General features: G+C 36.2%; 1 protein-coding gene across 1 annotated transcript in view; it reads right to left on the reverse strand.

Moving 5' to 3' along the window:
• The window catches only part of LOC136838691 (uncharacterized), a 362,191-nt gene that overhangs the window by 14,943 nt on the left and 328,433 nt on the right, over nucleotides 1–18,815 (reverse strand). Inside the window, exons 4-10 of the mRNA XM_067104097.1 lie at nucleotides 5,852–5,953; nucleotides 4,444–4,641; nucleotides 3,944–4,042; nucleotides 3,618–3,716; nucleotides 2,841–3,113; nucleotides 666–848; nucleotides 73–278 (exon numbers count right to left, since the gene is read on the reverse strand). Of these exons, the coding sequence (XP_066960198.1) occupies nucleotides 73–278; nucleotides 666–848; nucleotides 2,841–3,113; nucleotides 3,618–3,716; nucleotides 3,944–4,042; nucleotides 4,444–4,641; nucleotides 5,852–5,953 (1,160 nt within the window). The remainder of the gene's footprint in view (nucleotides 1–72; nucleotides 279–665; nucleotides 849–2,840; nucleotides 3,114–3,617; nucleotides 3,717–3,943; nucleotides 4,043–4,443; nucleotides 4,642–5,851; nucleotides 5,954–18,815) is intronic.

Genomic DNA, 18,815 nt, shown 5'->3' on the forward strand with positions numbered 1-18,815 from the left:
ATTTTTCACAATTCTTGTGACATTCTCACAAGGTTTAAATGAATTTTTACTTTAAAAATGCCATTGCAAAACACCACACTTACCTTCTGCTTAACATTATCACTGAGGTACTGAATGTGTGACCTGGTGCGATGCTCTAAATTGGTGATTTTCGCATCAAGTTTATCATTAGCAGCATCTATATGGTCCATAAGGGCAAGCTTATCTTTCTCCAATTTGTTCTCCACATGTTTGAAGAAAGGTGCACAGTAGCATGTGTACCCAACACCAATGGGCCCCTGTAATACAGAAGTTTTTTTAAGTAACTACTCTCTTAGAATTACAAAATTGGTATTCAACCTGGAATTCAAGTTACTGGAAACTAATTATGAATACTTTTTTTATAATGCGATTAAAAAAGAGGCATTCAACCTTGAATGATATAAGTGTTTAAAGAATTACAGTGCTGGTACAGTAGTTTTTCAAATGGGCAATTTACCTGGAAAAATAGGACTATGCACACAGTTGCATGAAATTTTTTCTTTTGTAATGCAATTACCAAATGGGCAGTCATCTCCAAATTATGATTCTTTGTATACAATAATTAGTAATCATTTGTCATTTGAAGTGTACTGAAATGACAAAACAGGTCATCAGCATGAAATTATAGGTCACTTCAAACAAACCTTTTTGATATTTCCTGCCAGATCAATGAAATACTGCTCGCCAGTTGAGAGAGGGTCCTTGGGAAGGGAATCCAAGTTCGGTGAAGCTAGCTCTTGGGAAGTGACCGGAGGGTAGAACTGACAGCCATAAGGAGACCACTCTACATGCCGCGCTCTTCGCTTCTCTTTGTGCTCAGATTTATGCTGTGGAAATAAAATGTTAAAAATTAATCTTGTAAAACTGATGACCAATGTTCCTTTACCATGCACTAGCTTGAGTTTACAGTGACTGCAATGACTGAATTTCAATTTGCATAAATAATTTATCTAGTCAAGACAAACATTCACATCATTGCATCTTAAAAGTTCAAGTGAAGATGCAACCATTACTACCATAAAACAATTCTCCTTATATTTTAATCATTTACCAACATTTTTATCTATTTCTTTATATTTAATTTATTTTTTCTTTTCTAATAACTGATCTCTTCTTTCTGTATTTCCTATTACTTTCTGTTACTTCTTTCAAATGAACACCATATCCTTTGGAAGCTTGAATTTCAAGTCAATGGTCCCTGTGGTGGACTTGTTCCATAAGAATAGGGTTCATCTTCTGAATAATAATAATAATAAATAATAATAATAATAATAATAATAATAATAATAATAATAATAATAATGAATTTTTCTTATATTCCAAACAGAGTCACTACGGAAAATCAAATTAAATTTTTAAGTCCTAGGAATTTATTAAATCCAAAGTTTGCACTGTATACATTGTTAAGTCAAAAGCTTTGATATATCAACAAATCTAAGCACTGCGTAGAATATGTCACCAATATTTTTCCTTAAACACATGCTTCATAACTTCACCAGAAGGCTAACTTTCATCAGGACATGCAAATCTCAGATGGCAAGCATAAAAAACAATACCTACAAGCTGATGACACCATTAACGAAAAAAATTATGCTCTATTGGAAATGACAATGATCCTGGAACATGCAAATTGTAGTCAAGAAAGTCTGTGAAAAGCTGAAAATCTTGTACTTAATTTTGAGTAAATTAAGTATGCCGAGGATCAGTTTGGAAGAATTTATACAGATTTATGTGGAGACTGGTGTCTTCCTTATGTGAAGGATGATGTCCCCAAGTACAGTAATCTAATTTGAGTATCTTCTTCCAGTCCTGATGAGAAACAAAAAGAATGAAAAAGTCATGCTTTCCCTCAAAGGAAGTGATGACCCAACATAAAGGATAGAAGATTGCCAGTCTAGGAAAACAAAAGCAGGAATAAAATTTCTTAGTTTGGCAGAACTGGTAAAGACAGACAGTAAATCTTGTCTTACGGAGACTATACAGGTGATCTGATGAGTGACAGTGGTATTACCCTCTAGACATTTACACACGTTCATGAATATTTACTCTTCAGCTCAAGTTAAAGAAACAAGAAGGCAATACGAACATTAGTGCAGTTATCTTACTCAGGGATAGGGTTGAAATTGCACATTTCTAAGATTATTAAAAGCAAAATTCAGCACTTATGTGAAAAGAAGACAAAGTATACAGGAGCTAGTTCACCAGCAAACTCCTTAACATGTTATAAATGCTCATGATAATTTTCAAGGTTGTAAGATCCCTTGTAGACATTCCAAGAATAATATTGTTCTCAAGAGAGCACAGGATTAGAGAGAATGAAAAATAGTGGAACTGCTGTGAGAAAAATCAGCTGAGAAACAGGAACCAAAAAAAGTAATTCTTTAACAAAGAGAACAATCTATAGACCAATCAGCACAGAAATAAGGGGTATTGGATGCAAAATTGCATTTTTTATTGATTTTTTAAAATTAGGCTATAAAATCAAGAACTGGGCACTTTTGGCCATTCAGCACTTAAAATACTGAAAAAAGGGAGTTGGAGCAGTTGGACAGCAAGATGGAAGAAAGGAAATGGGAATGGAGGTAAATGACTAAAAAGTGGATGCATCTAGGGGCCGAATGGACTCTGCAAACGACCTGTAGCAAAGCCTGCAGTGCAACATGTGAGGTGCACTGACGGCACTACCCCCGACGGAGAAAATTGCACTCTAACTTTTTTCTATTTTTGGCATGAAGAAAAAACGGGAAATAAATCACTGATTAATGACAAGATACCAAAAACTTCTGATAAGAAGCAGGCCTACAGTTCACTAAACACACCTTTTTCTTCTCCTTGGCTCTCGTACTACTGTCCTTGCTGGACGTCCCACTGTCGTTTGTTTTCTCTCTCTTTTTGTCACCTTTCCCGCCCCCACCACCCCCCTTGGCCCCCTTCGAACCCTTCGCCTTGGCCTCTCTAGCTTCCCTCTTCTTCTGCTCCTGTTCCATGCGAAGTCTTTCCTCCACAGTGACTATGGGTGGCGGATTTTTTAGAATCTCCAAAATCTGGTCGAATTCCTTTCGTCTCGCTATGTCTCCTGGGGTCTCGTTTTGCTGTAAAAGGAGGCAATCTTTAAGATAAAAGAGGACTTGAGGTACTGCAGGAAAATATGCAACAATAAATGGGTAAGCACTGAGTAAATATATGTACGAGTACACAGTATTACGAAAAACTTATGGTTAAAAAAATTTGTTTAATTGACTCCATTAAAATAATCTTCTAATGTTTAATTTTACGTTTTATGTTTCCACAAATACTGAATATATATTTAAATGTCGGTTGGAAACAAAACAATGCAAATTACAGTTGATAAAACAAGAAAAGTGACTATATGTGCCTAGTGAAAGGATAATACAGTAACAGTTTTTAGGAAGGAACATAATATCGTGTCTGCAGAGTAATATGTAGTACTAAGGATTAAACAAGTAACGTTGAATATGGGGTGTGATTTGTTTAATGTCATTACGAATATATGTACACGAAAATTAAGTTAGTGGGTCCTGCAAACCTCATTCGGCCTAGTCAGGCGTTATAAAGAAACCTATCAAGAGTAATACCTTATTCTTCACAGTCTGATCAGCTGCCGATTCCAGAAGAATCCTGGTGAGCTTCCGTCTTCCCATGGCCGCGGCTATGTGCAGTGCTGTGTCGCCATTCTGTCAGGATATTTCTTTTCATTAGAAAGTGAATGTTATACACATAAGTTACAAATAAGGGAGAGTGAAGCAACACGTTTAAAATTTAACTCATTCACCACTAAAACCACAATCATGGAGTCTGGTAAATATTATGTAACCTTTCACGGGAAACAAACATATCATTTTTTCTTAAGAAAATTAACATTTAAAAGATATGACAAACTATTACTTATTACGATACACACCTTATTCATCTCGCCGACGTTAATTCTGGCCGATAGGAGAATTCGGGTGACCCCTGCATGCCCGTACCGAGCTGCTGTATGCAGGGGCGTGTCGCCATACTGGAAACAAATAAGTAATTATGAGAATGAACCAATGCACTAAATACAATGACCTACTTATATATTCTTACAACAGTTACCTCCCTAAATAGAATTCTAGAATAACTGCGATTACTGTGATTAGCGTACAAAGCTTCAGAGTTCCATCTACAAAACTATAAACTGCATATACAATGTATCCACTGCATTAATTACCCCATGATGGAAAATACAACGTAAAATGCAATGCTTATGGTACATGCGATATCTTAAAATGCCACAAAACCCTTCTGAAAGAAGGTAGCGCTAAAAAAAACTGATCCCAAAGTATGCGATGGCACTGAAAAATTAGGCCTATAACGAGCCTTAAAAAAGAACAAAGGCCTTCAAAGCAATGCAAGAGATATTGTAATATCACTCACGTTATTCTTGATATCGGGCCGACATCCAGCGAGGAGCAAGACCCTACAAGTCTGATTATGTCCGTTCTGGCAGGCGAGGTGTAGGGGGGCGAACCCGCCCTTATTCTTGATGTAAACGTTGGCTTTGGCGCGAACCAGCGCCTCCGCCGTCTGGCTGTAACCTTTCCAAGCGGCTTCGTGTAGCGCCGTGTTGCCGTGCTGTTGGAAGATTAAATCGTTGAGAATGATTGATACATTGATACACCTCCCTGTGTGTGACAGAGAGAGAGAGAGAGAGAGAGAGAGAGAGAGAGAGAGAGAGAGAGAGAGAGAGAGAGAGAGAGAGAGACTATATAGGATTACTTCCTTTGCCTTATTTTTTTTTTTAAACCTTTCGTGCATGACGTTGGGTCTAAGTGGTTCCTGGGTCATAACGAATTTTTTTTTATTCATTCCTTTTAGAAAGAAAATGATGTGGTTTTCCTCTTAATATTCGAATGCCAATATACAAGTAATCGATAATATAAAAATTTAACTGAAGGGAACTCTAAACTATCAACCTTTGAAAAGTCAAAATGCAATTTTCATAAAAATTCTGTATTACATTAGATGTAATACGAACAGCATTATATTTACTACCAGGATAATGCACTGGTGGCTAGTTAGTTTAGATTAAAAACGGCTTTATGCCAACATGGGCCACTGCCCAATCGCAAGTGGAATAAGGTTTTAAAAGGATTAATAAGCCTGGTGTGGACTTACGGAAACTGCCCTACCGACTGAGACAATGTACTGAACATTACACTAAGAGTTAAACCATTCATATTAGGCCTATATATGACAAATAAACTTTAAGGGAAAAATGTTTGCAAGAATCCAGGAAATAATTTCCAAGTATTAAAGGCAATTATGTCAGTATAATTCCTAGTGATTTCGATCAATAACAGCCCATAAAGTCCACCGCATTGGCAGGAACTTTCTGTAGACCCAAACCAAAGCGAATGATAATGGATATAAGCTTAGACTCTTTTTGTGTACGATTATGAACCCATTTTTCAACATTTCCACCAAAATCCAATACAATTTAAAACATGGAATTCAGAGGAATATGTGTATACACACACACACACACACACACACACACACACACACACACACACACACACACACACATATATATATATATATATATATATATATATATATATATATATATATATATATATATATATATATATATATATACCAGATAGTGAAGCCTCCTCTTTTCTTGAACAGTGCTGGTAAAATAATACACTGAGCATTTGCACAGCTACTATTTGAACAAACTATGAACCAGGATTAAGGTGCTGTACATTTCAATGCTTAAAAAACTAAGATACATTGTCCTTTAAAAAAAGGGAGGGGGGTTACGGAGTGACCTACTTACCTGGTCATCCTGGTGGTCAACATTGGCGGTGTTCTTGATGAGTTGGCGGACAATGTCCACGTGACCTTCGCAGGCCGCTCGCTGTAAAGCAGTATACCCGACCTGGAACAGGAAAGAGGGGAGCCGTTTCAAAGACAAATTTCGACGACGACTACTACTAGTACAAAAATCTTCCACTTTCTTTCAGGGGCGAGGTAACAAACAGGAAGTTATTATTTGTAGTCTGTCTAAAACAGCATTATATAAATAAAATAGCACGAGAGTTTGCACGGAAATAAAGATATCTTTGTGTACACATACAGGTACACTGAAACACTTACACACACAGACGCCAGAGTTTTTATCACAACACCGTGACTTTTTTTTATACACAAACATTAAGCTACAAATATCATTTAATACCCAATTCGTCCTACCTCGGAAGTAATACCGAAGGGGAATTATAACTGACAAGTGGTAGCCACCTGATGGCTCGACGGTAACCATCCCTGACTTGAGTGCTCTACTGTGTCATGTGTGTGTGTGTGTGTGTGTATATTAATAAATATGTGTATATATATATATATATATATAATATATATATATATATATATATATATATATATATATATATATATATATATATATATATATATATATATATATATATATATATATATTACTGTATATATATGTATATACATACATATATATATATATATATGTATATACATACATATATGTACATGCACGGATCAGATACCTATACCAACTCTAGTCAGGAATTACAGAAAGCTGTTGGCATTATAAAGATTTCACATCATATGCCACACTATCACAACTCGCCAAATATTCACATTGTTTTTTTTTCAGTATCAACAGTATTTTCTCTATTCATACTTTACACATAACGAAAGATTTAATGTCAAAGTACACCCAAGTACCTAAGATAAAAATAATACAGTCACAGATAAATTATATTAACGAATGGAATGGGAATGGAATGAAATACAAAAATTAGGCCAAAAGCCAAGCGCTGAGACCTATGAGGTCATTCAGCGCTGAAAGAGAATCAAGTGAAAGGCTTTAATGATGTAACAGGAGGCCAACCTCGCAGTTGCACTACGAAACAATACTGTCAGGGGAGGGTGGAAAGTAAGATGGAAGAAAGAGAATGAATGGAGGAGGTACAGTACCAGGAATGAAAGGGATTGCAGCTACGGGCCAAAGGGACGCTGCAGAGAACCTTACGTAATGCCTACAGTACACCGCGAGAGATGGATTGACGGCACAACTTCCCTTACGGAGTTTATTAAAAAAAAAAAAAAAGCAGATCCTTCTTTCGGTGACAATTTAATCAATAGTTTTAAGTTTCACTCGTCCTGAAAGCACGTCACAATATGCTGAAATCGAATTGTTCGAGGTTGACCTCGGACCATGATCATCTTACAGAGAGAGAGAGAGAGAGAGAGAGAGAGAGAGAGAGAGAGAGAGAGAGAGAGAGAGAGAGAGAGAGAGAGAGAGAGAGAGAATGCGTGATTGTAGAGAAATATGTGCGTAACTTTTCAAATTGGTTTTTCTTTTGAGTCCTCAAACTTTGAACCTAATTTTATTTAATACCCGTATTTTACTCTACGATGTTCATAAATATTTGTTTACACTTTTTTACCAGTCTCTCATTACAATCTAAATGCAATCAGACGAATAAGTAGGTAAACTTTAATATCTTTTTTGAGCTAACATTAAATATCAAATAAACCTAAATATTGGCTCTTACTGTACAACCTTACCCTCGCGCCCCCGTAGGGGGTTAGTGCCGTCAGTGCATCTCATGCGGTGCACTGTAGGCATTACTTAAGGGTCTTTCCAGCGTCCCTTCGGCCACTAGCTGCAACTAATTTCATTCCTTTTACTGTACCTCCGTTCATATTCTCTCTTTTCCATCTTACTGTCCACCCTCTCATAACAATTGATTCAGAGTGCAACTGCGAGGTTTTCCTCCTGTTACACCTTTCAAACTTTTACTGTCAATTTCCGTTTCAGCGCTGAATGGCCTTAGTTGCCCCAGTGCTTAGCATGTATGCCTAAAATCTACAAGTCAATCAGTCAGTCTTACCCACGCCCAACATACACTGTATTGTGTGTGTGTGTATGTATATATATATATATATATATATATATATATATATATATATATATATATATATATATATATATATATATATATATATATATATATATATATATATATATATATATATATATATATATATATATATATATATATATATATATATATATATATATATATATATATATATATATATATATATATATATATATATATATATATATATATATATATATATGTATATATATATATATATATATATATATATATATATATATATATATATATATATATATATATATATACTTACATACACGAATGTACAGTACCTCCTCCTATATATCCATAGCTAATACCATCTACTGTATGTGGTCCATCCAGGTTCACGAGCCCTTTTTCACCTACACGGAGGACACAAGAGACCACAGTCAAGAAAAAAAGGACCACGCCCTCACAAAGAGACCACCCGAGGCCCATAGACACCATGCATGGAGTATTATAACAATAACCAAAAGACCTGTTTTATTTGAAACCACCCTCCTTCTCTCCTATCAATCTATCAACAATGTCTAACTTCTTCTTCTTCTTCTTAGGTTACCTATTTTATTCGATTTCTCTCGGGAGGAATGTGAACGACCTTCTCTCGCGGTCGACCGAAACCCGACTCCTAACGAGATGCGGTTGGAAGAGAGGCACTGATTCTGCGCGGGAGAATGGGGAAGAAGAAGCGCTGGCGGGAGGAACTTCACATCGACGGATAATGATTTAGATAAGGCGGGAGCATCAGGGAAGGTGGATGCGGTTGAAGAAGATAGACAGATAGAATAGACAATTTAGGCAGAAGGCCAAGCGCTGGGACCTATGAGGTCATCCAACGTTGAAAGGAAAATGGAGAGTAAGAGGTTTAAAAGTCTAACAGGAGGAAAACCTCGCGGTTGGACTATGAAACGATTGTTGGGAGAGGGTGGAAAGTAAGATGAAAGAAATAATATACAGTACACGGTTTATATTTATATAGTAAAAGGAATGAAAGGGGTTGCAGATAGGGGCCTAAGAGACGCTGCAAAGAACCTTAAGTAATGCCTACAGTGCACCGCATGAGGTGCACTGAGGGCACTACCCCTCCTTCAGGGGGGGGGGGGTAGTGCAGTCAGTGCACTTCAGGGGAAGTACGAATAGGTCCTTCAGATTGTTGCAGATAACCTCGACTCTTGTAAGATATGAGTTACGTGAACGTTCTAAGAAAATTTGGTGAGCATATTAAAATTTAGAATTATCAAGAATATAGAGACATTATTTCGTAATATAGCATTTTTCGCATGATTACCTAACTTTGTACATGAGCTATCTTGACAACATTATTGGTATAATTAGGGGTAGTACTCTCAGAAGGAGATATTTGAAAGAATTAGGTTCTCGACGTAAAAGACGGAATAACTGAAATCCAGAAAAGCTGTAAATGATTTAAAGTTCGAATAGTTCCATAAATGAAAACCACAATTTATCATAAGTTCCTTGAAACATAATTATTCTATAATTGCTCTTACAAACAAGCCATTGCATTCCCAGAAACCACTCCTGAATGAAATACTTTTGTGTAAAATAAGTTCAGCTTTGCCAATCATTGAAATTTTATTATTATTATTATTATTATTATTATTATTATTATTATTATTATTATTATTATTATTTTACACAAGTTCAGCTCTGCCAATCATTGAAATATGATTATTATTATTATTATTATTATTATTATTATTATTATTATTATTATTATTATTATTATTATTTATTTATTTATTTTTTCAAAAATAAACCCCTCTTAATATGGAATAGGCCTAAAGGTGCCACCGACTTGAAATTCAACCTTCCAAAGAATATGGTGTTCATTTGAAAAGTTACAGAAGATAATAGGAAATACAAAAAGATCACACTATTACAAAAAATAGATACATTAACAAATTAATAGTAATGGCAGTCATATCAGTTAGGGAACATTTATGAAGTGCCGAATTTATTATCATAACTCCCTACTCTTATTAATATGACCCCTTTTATCTTTCCATATAGAGGATATTCAGAGGAAAAATACAAATGAAAGCCTGCTGCTCATGCGCGCAAGATATCCACTCGAAGTACAATAGACTGACATTAGGTGAAACAGCCGTTTGCTGAATAGCTATAGATTTTTTCATCATGATCCCTCCCCCACCCCCTCCATGAATTATGTGGAACCAAGAGGTTCTTACGGTTCTGAGCAAGCTCTTATGGGATGAGGTTACTATAACCCTGACGTAGCCTTGGCTCTCGGGTAATAATCATTCATAAGATCGAACCACTGGACTTAAGTATGTGAACCCAATGCTTTACACAATTATGCAAAAACCATCATCAATAATATTCATACAGATGAGTTAAGTCCATAGTGAGATGCACTGAGCTTTCGCTCACCACTGCAGGTTTTTTTTTAAAGGAAAATCCACAGGGGCAGGAATGGAATGGAATATAGAATTTAGGCCAATAGTCTTGGAGCCTGGTAGGGTCCCGTATGCACTAAGATGTAGCCTACCCTAAATTTGACTTCAGATCTTGTTTAAGGGTTGTTTGGACATAAAAAAAAAAAAAACTTGGTCACATGTTCCATAACTGGCCTGTTTTCCGCCATTTTGAAACCCAAGATGGCCGCCTGACAAAAATGATAAGTCAATAAATGACCAGAATATTCTCAACAGACATATTATTTCAAAGGTCTTGAATAGGAGAATACATAATAGGATGGTTTGACATGAATTTTCATCAGATAAGGGTATAAATAAAAAAACTTAAAAGAAATTTATTCATGCATAATTGTTTATCTATGTCTCCCAATACTGTGCGGTAGAAAATTAAGCAAATAAATCATACACTTGTGTAACGAACTGTTAATTGTTTGGAAAAAAAATCACTCTCTCAAACCTTCATTTCACATTCCACCATTAAATCATCTTCACTGTCTTTTGACCTAAAGCATTTTTTACAGGTGCATGGAAATGGAAAATCGGGGGGTTGATTAGGTTCAGAAACAATAAGTGGTACCAGGAAGTCATCTTTTAAACTGTAACCATAATCTAGTGGATTCAGTATATCTATGGTAGCTTTTGGTAGTGATTTTGTGGCATTTGTCCAGTGATAACATTGCAAAAAGCTTGCTTAATATGAAGCTGTATGCTTTGATTTGAAGTTGGAACAAGTTTTTCAAAAATTGTTTTTAATGCTCTGCTTTATTATAGTACAGGACATATCGCAACTCACTGAATGTATCTATGTTGACTCCACCATGGCAATGGCTCAGGCGATTGCCACTTGCACAGAATTATTCAAGAGAGTCACTGGCAAGTTTCACTGAAGTGGTACAGATACAGATGTTTTAGCCACTATGACTCTACTATGGCACTGTAACATCATTCTATCATCAGCCTCTTTGTGTTGACAATCAGTGTCGGTACATCCACAAAGTTGGAAATTCAGGCACTTATACAAGTCAGTGAGTCTAGAAGTAGCTGCACCTTGGGTCATTTTCTCAATTAACCACTTGAAAAATTCTTGCAGCCTTACCATGTCATTGAAAAAGACTTAAAGAACCAGCTCCACAGAAAGTACCTTTCTCAGGCACTACTCATACAGCTATAGCAAGAAAATTATCAGTGACACCATGAAAACATTTGGTGATATGGCAAGCTCACTTGTGGAAAATATTTTCTTGCATGTCAGCCACTTGCAAACGAATTGCTGTTGTCTTTGATATTTATGACCTAGTGGTATAAAAGACTGTGAAAGAATGAGGAGAAGAAAAGCTGATCCAATAGAGTTATCTATCAACCACAGTGACACTCCACTTCCAGCAGATATGGAAAGGTTTGCTGTATTCAATCAAAAACAAGGCAAAGGCAAGAATTTTTCATCAAGTGGTTAATTGAGAAAGTGACTCAAGGTACAGAAAGTATGTCCATAACTATATACCTTGGAGGTTCTCATGAAGATGACTTGTATAAGTTCCTGAAAATCAGCTCTCAAACTGTTGTGGATGTACCGACACTTCATTGTCAACACAAAGAGGCTGATGATAGAATGTTGTTATATATCAACCATGCCACTTGCACAGAATTATTCAAGAGAGTCATAGTGGCTTCACCAGATGCAGATGTTTTAGTATGTCTACTATACCACTTCAGTGAAACTTGGAAATTCAGTGGTCTAGAAGAGCTATGGGTACTTTGTGGACAAGCCAACACCAAAAGGGCATTGCCAGTCCATGATTTAGTACTGACAATGTCAAGAGCACTAGTTTCTGTACTTCCAGCTGTCCATGCACTTAGTGGTTGTGACACGACCAGCAAGGTTTCAACGAAACTTGCTTTTTCAAGGCAGCAGAGCAAGGTGGAATAGAGTTAATCAAGGATTTTGGGAAAAATAAAGAACTTTCTCATGATATGGAAATCAAAGCAGAGCAGTTTCTTTGCCCGAGCCATTGGTGGAGTCAACATAGATACATACAATGAGCTGCGATATTTCCTGTACCATCATAAAAGCATTAAAACTATTTTGAAGGACTTGTTTCAACTTTAAATAGCATACAGCTTCATATTAAGCGAGCTTTTTGCAATGTTATCACTGGACAAATGCCACAAAAGCTACCACAGATATACTGAATCCACTAGATTATGGTTACATTTTGAAAGATGACTTCCTGGTACCACTTATTGTTTCTGAACCTAATCAACCCCCCGATTTTCCATTTCCATGCACCTGTAAAAAATGTTTTAGGTCAAATGCATGTCCTTGCCGTGTAACAGACATTAGTTGCTGTAAATTCTGTAAGTGTAGCAATCAACATAATACTATAAGAAAGAGCCATAATGATTCCAAAGACAGTGAAGATGATTTAATGGTGGAATGTGAAATGAAGGTTTGAGAGTGATTTTTTTTCCAAACAATTAATAGTTCGTTACACAAGTGTATGATTTATTTGCTTAATTTTAGTACCGCACATTATTGGGAGACATAGATAAACAATTATGTATGAATAAATTTCTTTTAATTTTTTTTTATTTATACCCTTATCTGATGAAAATTCATGTCAAACCATCCTATTATGTATTCTCCTATTCAAGACCTTTGAAATAATATGCCTATTGAGTATATTCTGGTCATTTATTGACTTTTATCAGTTTTGTCATGCGGCCATCTTGGATTTCAAAATGGCGGAAAACAGGCCAGTTGTGGAACATGTGACCAAGTTTTTTTATGTCCAAACAACCCTTAAACAAGATCTGAAGTCAAATTTAGGGTACATCTTAGCGCATACGGGACCCTACCAGGCTCCATGACTGCAAAGGCCAAGCGCTGGGACCTATGAAGAGGTCATTCAGCGTTTAAAGAGAAATTGAGAGTAAAAGGTTCGAAAGATGTAACAGGAGGAAAACCTCACAGTTGCACATGAAACAACTGATAGGAGAGGGCGGAAAGAAAGATGGAAGGAGGAGAATATGAACGGAGGTACAGTAAAAGAAATGACAGGGGTTGCACTTAGGAGCTGTTTATTTAGGGTTCAAGCGTCAGCCGAGAACTAGAACTCTCCACCTTTTTAGCCACCTTTTTGGCGCCCCTCTCTCCTCTTAAAAAAAAAAAAAAATGGGAATGACTGAAAACAAAAACAAACAATTCAAATGTCTAATTCACAGACCAGATTCTCTCAAAAGAATTTTATATACAATAAATGCTACAACTGGCTGGACCTATCCCCAGCAAAGTCTGATTTCGTAATCAAAAACTTTGGGCCAAGTTAGGACAACTGTCTTCAAGGCAGAAGACACTTAAGGATTTAATTTCATCATCGAACTCAAGATGTACCTTTAAATCGTTTCTCCGTTTTCCGAGTTGCTTAAAATGTATCAGTTAATTTGTCAGTTTAAATTTTAAGTCTGATACGAGATACCAAAATAATAATAATAATAATAATAATAATAATAATAATAATAATAATAATAAATAATAATAATAATTTAAAGTCGCCTCCCTATTTTTCTGGATACACAGACGGACGTTTTTCATCTTACAGAATAAATATAAAAGTTACTAAAGTGCAGTAATACATCACATGGCCGCTCGTTGTGGTCATGCTATATCAAACTGCAGCGAAACGAGAGCGCCCATATTATGTCATTCCTGTGTGTGAGTAATAATTTGTACATTTGCATCAGTCAAGCGAAAGGGCAATCCACAACGCAGCAGGGGCGTCGATTTCAGAATTTTGTTGGGGGGGGAGACGGTTTGGCCAGCGAAGCGAGCCTAATCAGCCGAGTTTTTTTTTTTTACTATTTTATGTGTTTTTGAAGCCACATGAGCAAGGTATTTCAGCAAAAATTATATACTCCCACTACTATATGTTTTATCTCGTCATCACTGGTAGCTAGTAGACAGACAAAGATCAGGAAACATAATATTTCAGAAATTTTATATATTTATGATTGCACATTTAAAAAGAAAACATGCTGTTTCTTCTTGGGGCTTGGGGTGAGGGGCCAAGTTGAGGCTTTTTTTGGGGGAACTCGGGTCGGGGAAGTTGAGTCTTGAGGGGGCAGTTGAACCCCTCCTAAATGACGCCCCTGCAACATAGTCCCATCCCGGACTACCTTCACCTTCAACCATTTACTTTAAATGTTTTTTAATTGTTTCACCAGTATCTGCAACATCACTCCACAATAACCAGTCAATGTTATACATTTGTATATCTGCACTAATCAAGTGAAAAGGCAATCCTTACCACAGTCCCATCCTGGTCTACCTTCACCTTCTGCCATATACTTTAGTGTTTTTTAATTGTTTCACCAGCATCTACAACATCACTCCACAATCACCAATCAGTAATGTGCATTTGTATATTTGCACAAATAAAGTGAATAGGAACCTTTGTGTGGCCATGACATTCCTTGGATGTAATGGGTAAACGATAATTATTACATGACCTCTCTCTTACTAAAATAGAATTTAAAGAAATAAGAGACTTCACTATCATATAGCAATAATACTATTCTTTGAAGGTTTAAATTTAAAATATAAACACTTATAAGGATGTTCTTTATATTCAAAACGGAATCTTTCACTGAGATTTCCTGTCATGAAATGCTACCGCAAAATATCCGTCTCAATTCATTCAAAATTTTCACATTGCCCAATTCTGCTGTGCCCCGGTCAAATAAACCAATCTGTTGAAGATTTTAAATTTTGTCCATACTATATAAAAAAATTAAGTGGTTATTAATGCTTTAGTTATAAATGTTTTTATGAAATTGATGGCTAGCTATTACAAAATCTTTTGATTACGTTACAACCGCACCGCGGTTTATATTAATCTATAACATCGCTCGAACATTTTATATTAACATTCGCAACATACAAATGAGACAACGGCGAAGATTCAGTTCCCGTTACGATCTGGGGAAAGACTCCTGTAATTTATATAAAAAAAAAAAAGTCCACGAAACTCCTTCTCGACTGTTTGGAGTTGAAAAGTTCAACTAACTCCTTTGAAAATCTGGATTCTCTCATTGCAATACGACAATAAAATCTAAGCTCCGGGTCTACACCGAAAACACCTCTATTTAAACTAAGCTTAAGGCTCAGAATCCCTTCCCCTTATTCTTCGGGACCTTTACGTAAGTAGAGGAAGAAGTTATCGCCTTAATTCCCAGACGTCAGAGGTCATGGGAAAAGAAGCAAGCGAAACTGGGGCGTACCTCAAGGCGAGGTTCATTACCCGACTTCTTTTTTTAAAATCTAATCTGAGTCTTATTGGCTTTCCGAGGAAGGAACGGGAGATATATCCTGAGGTGCGGGTCTTGGTGATAACCCACCTAAGCTTCCTTCGTAGGATTACAGTGCCAAAATCCTATTCATCGTGGATTACTAAGTAGACAACCGATAATGAGAAATAAGAAATTGCCTAGGGTTTACCAAAACACCCATAATACGGAGTTATAATAGAACAGAATACATAATTTTGGCCAAAGGCCAAGCGATGGGACCTACGAGGCCACTACGCCCTGAAACAGAAACTGACAGTAAAAAGGTCTGAAAGGTGTAACAAGAGGTAAACCTCGCAGCTGCCATGAAACAATTGTTAAGAGAGGGTGGAAAGTAAGACGGAAGAAAGAGTGTGACTGGAGGAAATACAGTAAAAGGAATAAAGGGGTTTTGCAGCTAGGGGCCGAAAGGACGCTGCAAGGAACCTTAAGTAATGCCCACAGTGCACTGCATGAGGTGCACTGAAGGCACTATCCCCCTACGGACATACTAAGGAGTTGGTTTCATAATACTAACTCTACAGTGCATGCAACGAGGAAAGCTTTTAAAATGCAGGAAATTTTAAGAAATCTATATGAGGACTATACGAAAGAAGAACATGCGTTATAATTCAATGAATATTCATTAATGAAACTACAAATTTGATGGTAATTAAAGATTAAATACCATTCTGCCTTTCTGATAGAACATTACTCTCATAAATGATACGAAATTATACACACACACAATATATATATATATATATATATATATATATATATATATATATATATATATATATATATATATATATATATATATATATTCATCCTAACGAGTCACTAGACAAATACTGAGGTATACCAAGATTCTCCCTCAAGTTCGTACTTAAAATCACAAGTTTGGATAGCATTTCAAAAGGACACGTTTACATGTCGGTAACAACAGCAACTAGATTCATAAAATACATAAAACTATTATGGTTTTGATTTAAAGAGGTACAAGTTAACAAATTACGGCCTGCATATTTTAACCAAGAGATTTACTAGATTTCAAAGCTCAGAATTGCAAAAACTTTCCATTAGATATCGAATTTTAACGTAAAAACACAGTTGATTTATGAACATGAATAAAGACATTTTGGGCGAATAATTTGTTTATGAGTAACAGTGCAGGTAACAAGTTGTATTCGAAAATTTTGGACAATGTCTAATTAATTAATGGGTAAATATACAATTTACTTATCAGCCACATCATACAATTTTTTTTACCAGCATCTAGAGCTTTTCTTCACAATCATCAATCAATGTTGTACAATACGCAAACATCAGCTCTACATTTTGCCCACGATGTTTCTTTCTTGCATCTAAATATCTGCACCAATATGATATCCCTCCTTATGTTTAGTTAAAAAGTAACTAAGTATTATAAGACATATCAATCACTGTGTGTGTGTGAGAGAGAGAGAGAGAGAGAGAGAGAGAGAGAGAGAGAGAGAGAGAGAGAGAGAGAGAGAGAGAGAGAGAGAGAGAGAGAAATTTTTATTATATGTAAGCCATTTCTCCTTAGCCTCACAGGATATCAAGGTAGCTGGCAGTCAATATCAAACATTCTCAAACTGCTGAATCAAATATGAATCTTTTATGCAACAAAATTGCCATAACTAAAAGCTAAAAGTTATATCTAAGCATCACCAGACGCACTATCACCCCGCCCCACCTTTTCCCACCATACATTATGTAATGGTGCTGCTGAATTCTATTTACCACCCAATATTTTGGTTCCTGGATATTAAAGGCCTCCTCACTCTAGTCACATTTCCACGTCATCTATGAACACTTTTGATAACTATCTTATCAACTCGAAAACCTAAACTTCCATTGTTCCAGTACACAACTAAATTCATACTTATATATATTCCCGTTCTTCAACCTTATCCCTCATCAATTCCTGAAAACCAAGGATTACCTACTAAAACACTGTGAACCCTTTGGGCTATCAAATACCTTACAGATTAGGAGAACCATATATATTTAGTGGCACACGTAGCCTTTTCCTATACGATGTGGATAATTTAAAAAAAAATGGAATTGTCAATCTACGTGATGTACAAATCTCCACGCGTCATGAGCCATACGAATTGCTACTCCCTAACCTATTACACTGTCGCAAAACCGCGGGGAAATTGGACTTTTATTGTAGACCCATTATACGCTTACTTTCAGACTTCTCCCTTAAGGAAGCAAGAGAAGTTAGGTTTAGTTACCGCGCCAAACGTCACTACTGTAAATCAACCCTAGGAAGTGAGAAAAATTTTCCAACTCTTAAGTGAAACTCCTCAGTGGGAACGCTGTGGTGGCTGGGTCAGTCCATAAAACAGCGTCTAGAGGGAAATCAGCCACTAGGCTGAACTTCCATTATAGCTAAAAAAAGAAGTAACAAATTCTAAAGTCGTTACCGATTGGTGGTTGGGTAGTGTGCTACATGGCACTTATTTTTTACGTCACTTTTTTATCAGCTGACTATTCATTGTCACGTTAGATAATACCAACGTCACTTTTTTTCTAAAGGACAGGCTTCATTGTCACTTCACATAGTACTAACGTCACTTTTTCTAGTGCAGAGGCTTCATTGTCACGTCACATAGGTCTATTTGTTTGTCACGTTTTTGGATATGGATGAGAATATGGCCTTTGTTCGATCGTATTACAACTCGTAAACTTTATAAATGCGACAGTTATTCGTCTGAGTAGGTTGATTGGCAGAGAATGTGTTGCTAAGGAAAAAAAACCTGCCTAAAGAAAGTATGTCATGCTTGAAACAATAAATAAATAACATATCATATCAACAACTACACGCGTGAGTATTTGCGTTTTATCCAACACTTTCCCATAGTTCTGGATATCCAGGTTTACAACTGTAAGAAGATCCTGCTTTTCCTTAAAAAGCTACGAAACTGCCTCACTCTTCTCTGCGTCTCTTACCATAGCTTAAATAACACAAGTTTAATTCTAAAAATATAACATCCACATT

Source organism: Macrobrachium rosenbergii, chromosome 5, assembly GCF_040412425.1.
Source record: "Macrobrachium rosenbergii isolate ZJJX-2024 chromosome 5, ASM4041242v1, whole genome shotgun sequence".
In the NCBI taxonomy this organism is placed as follows: Eukaryota; Metazoa; Arthropoda; class Malacostraca; order Decapoda; family Palaemonidae; genus Macrobrachium; species Macrobrachium rosenbergii.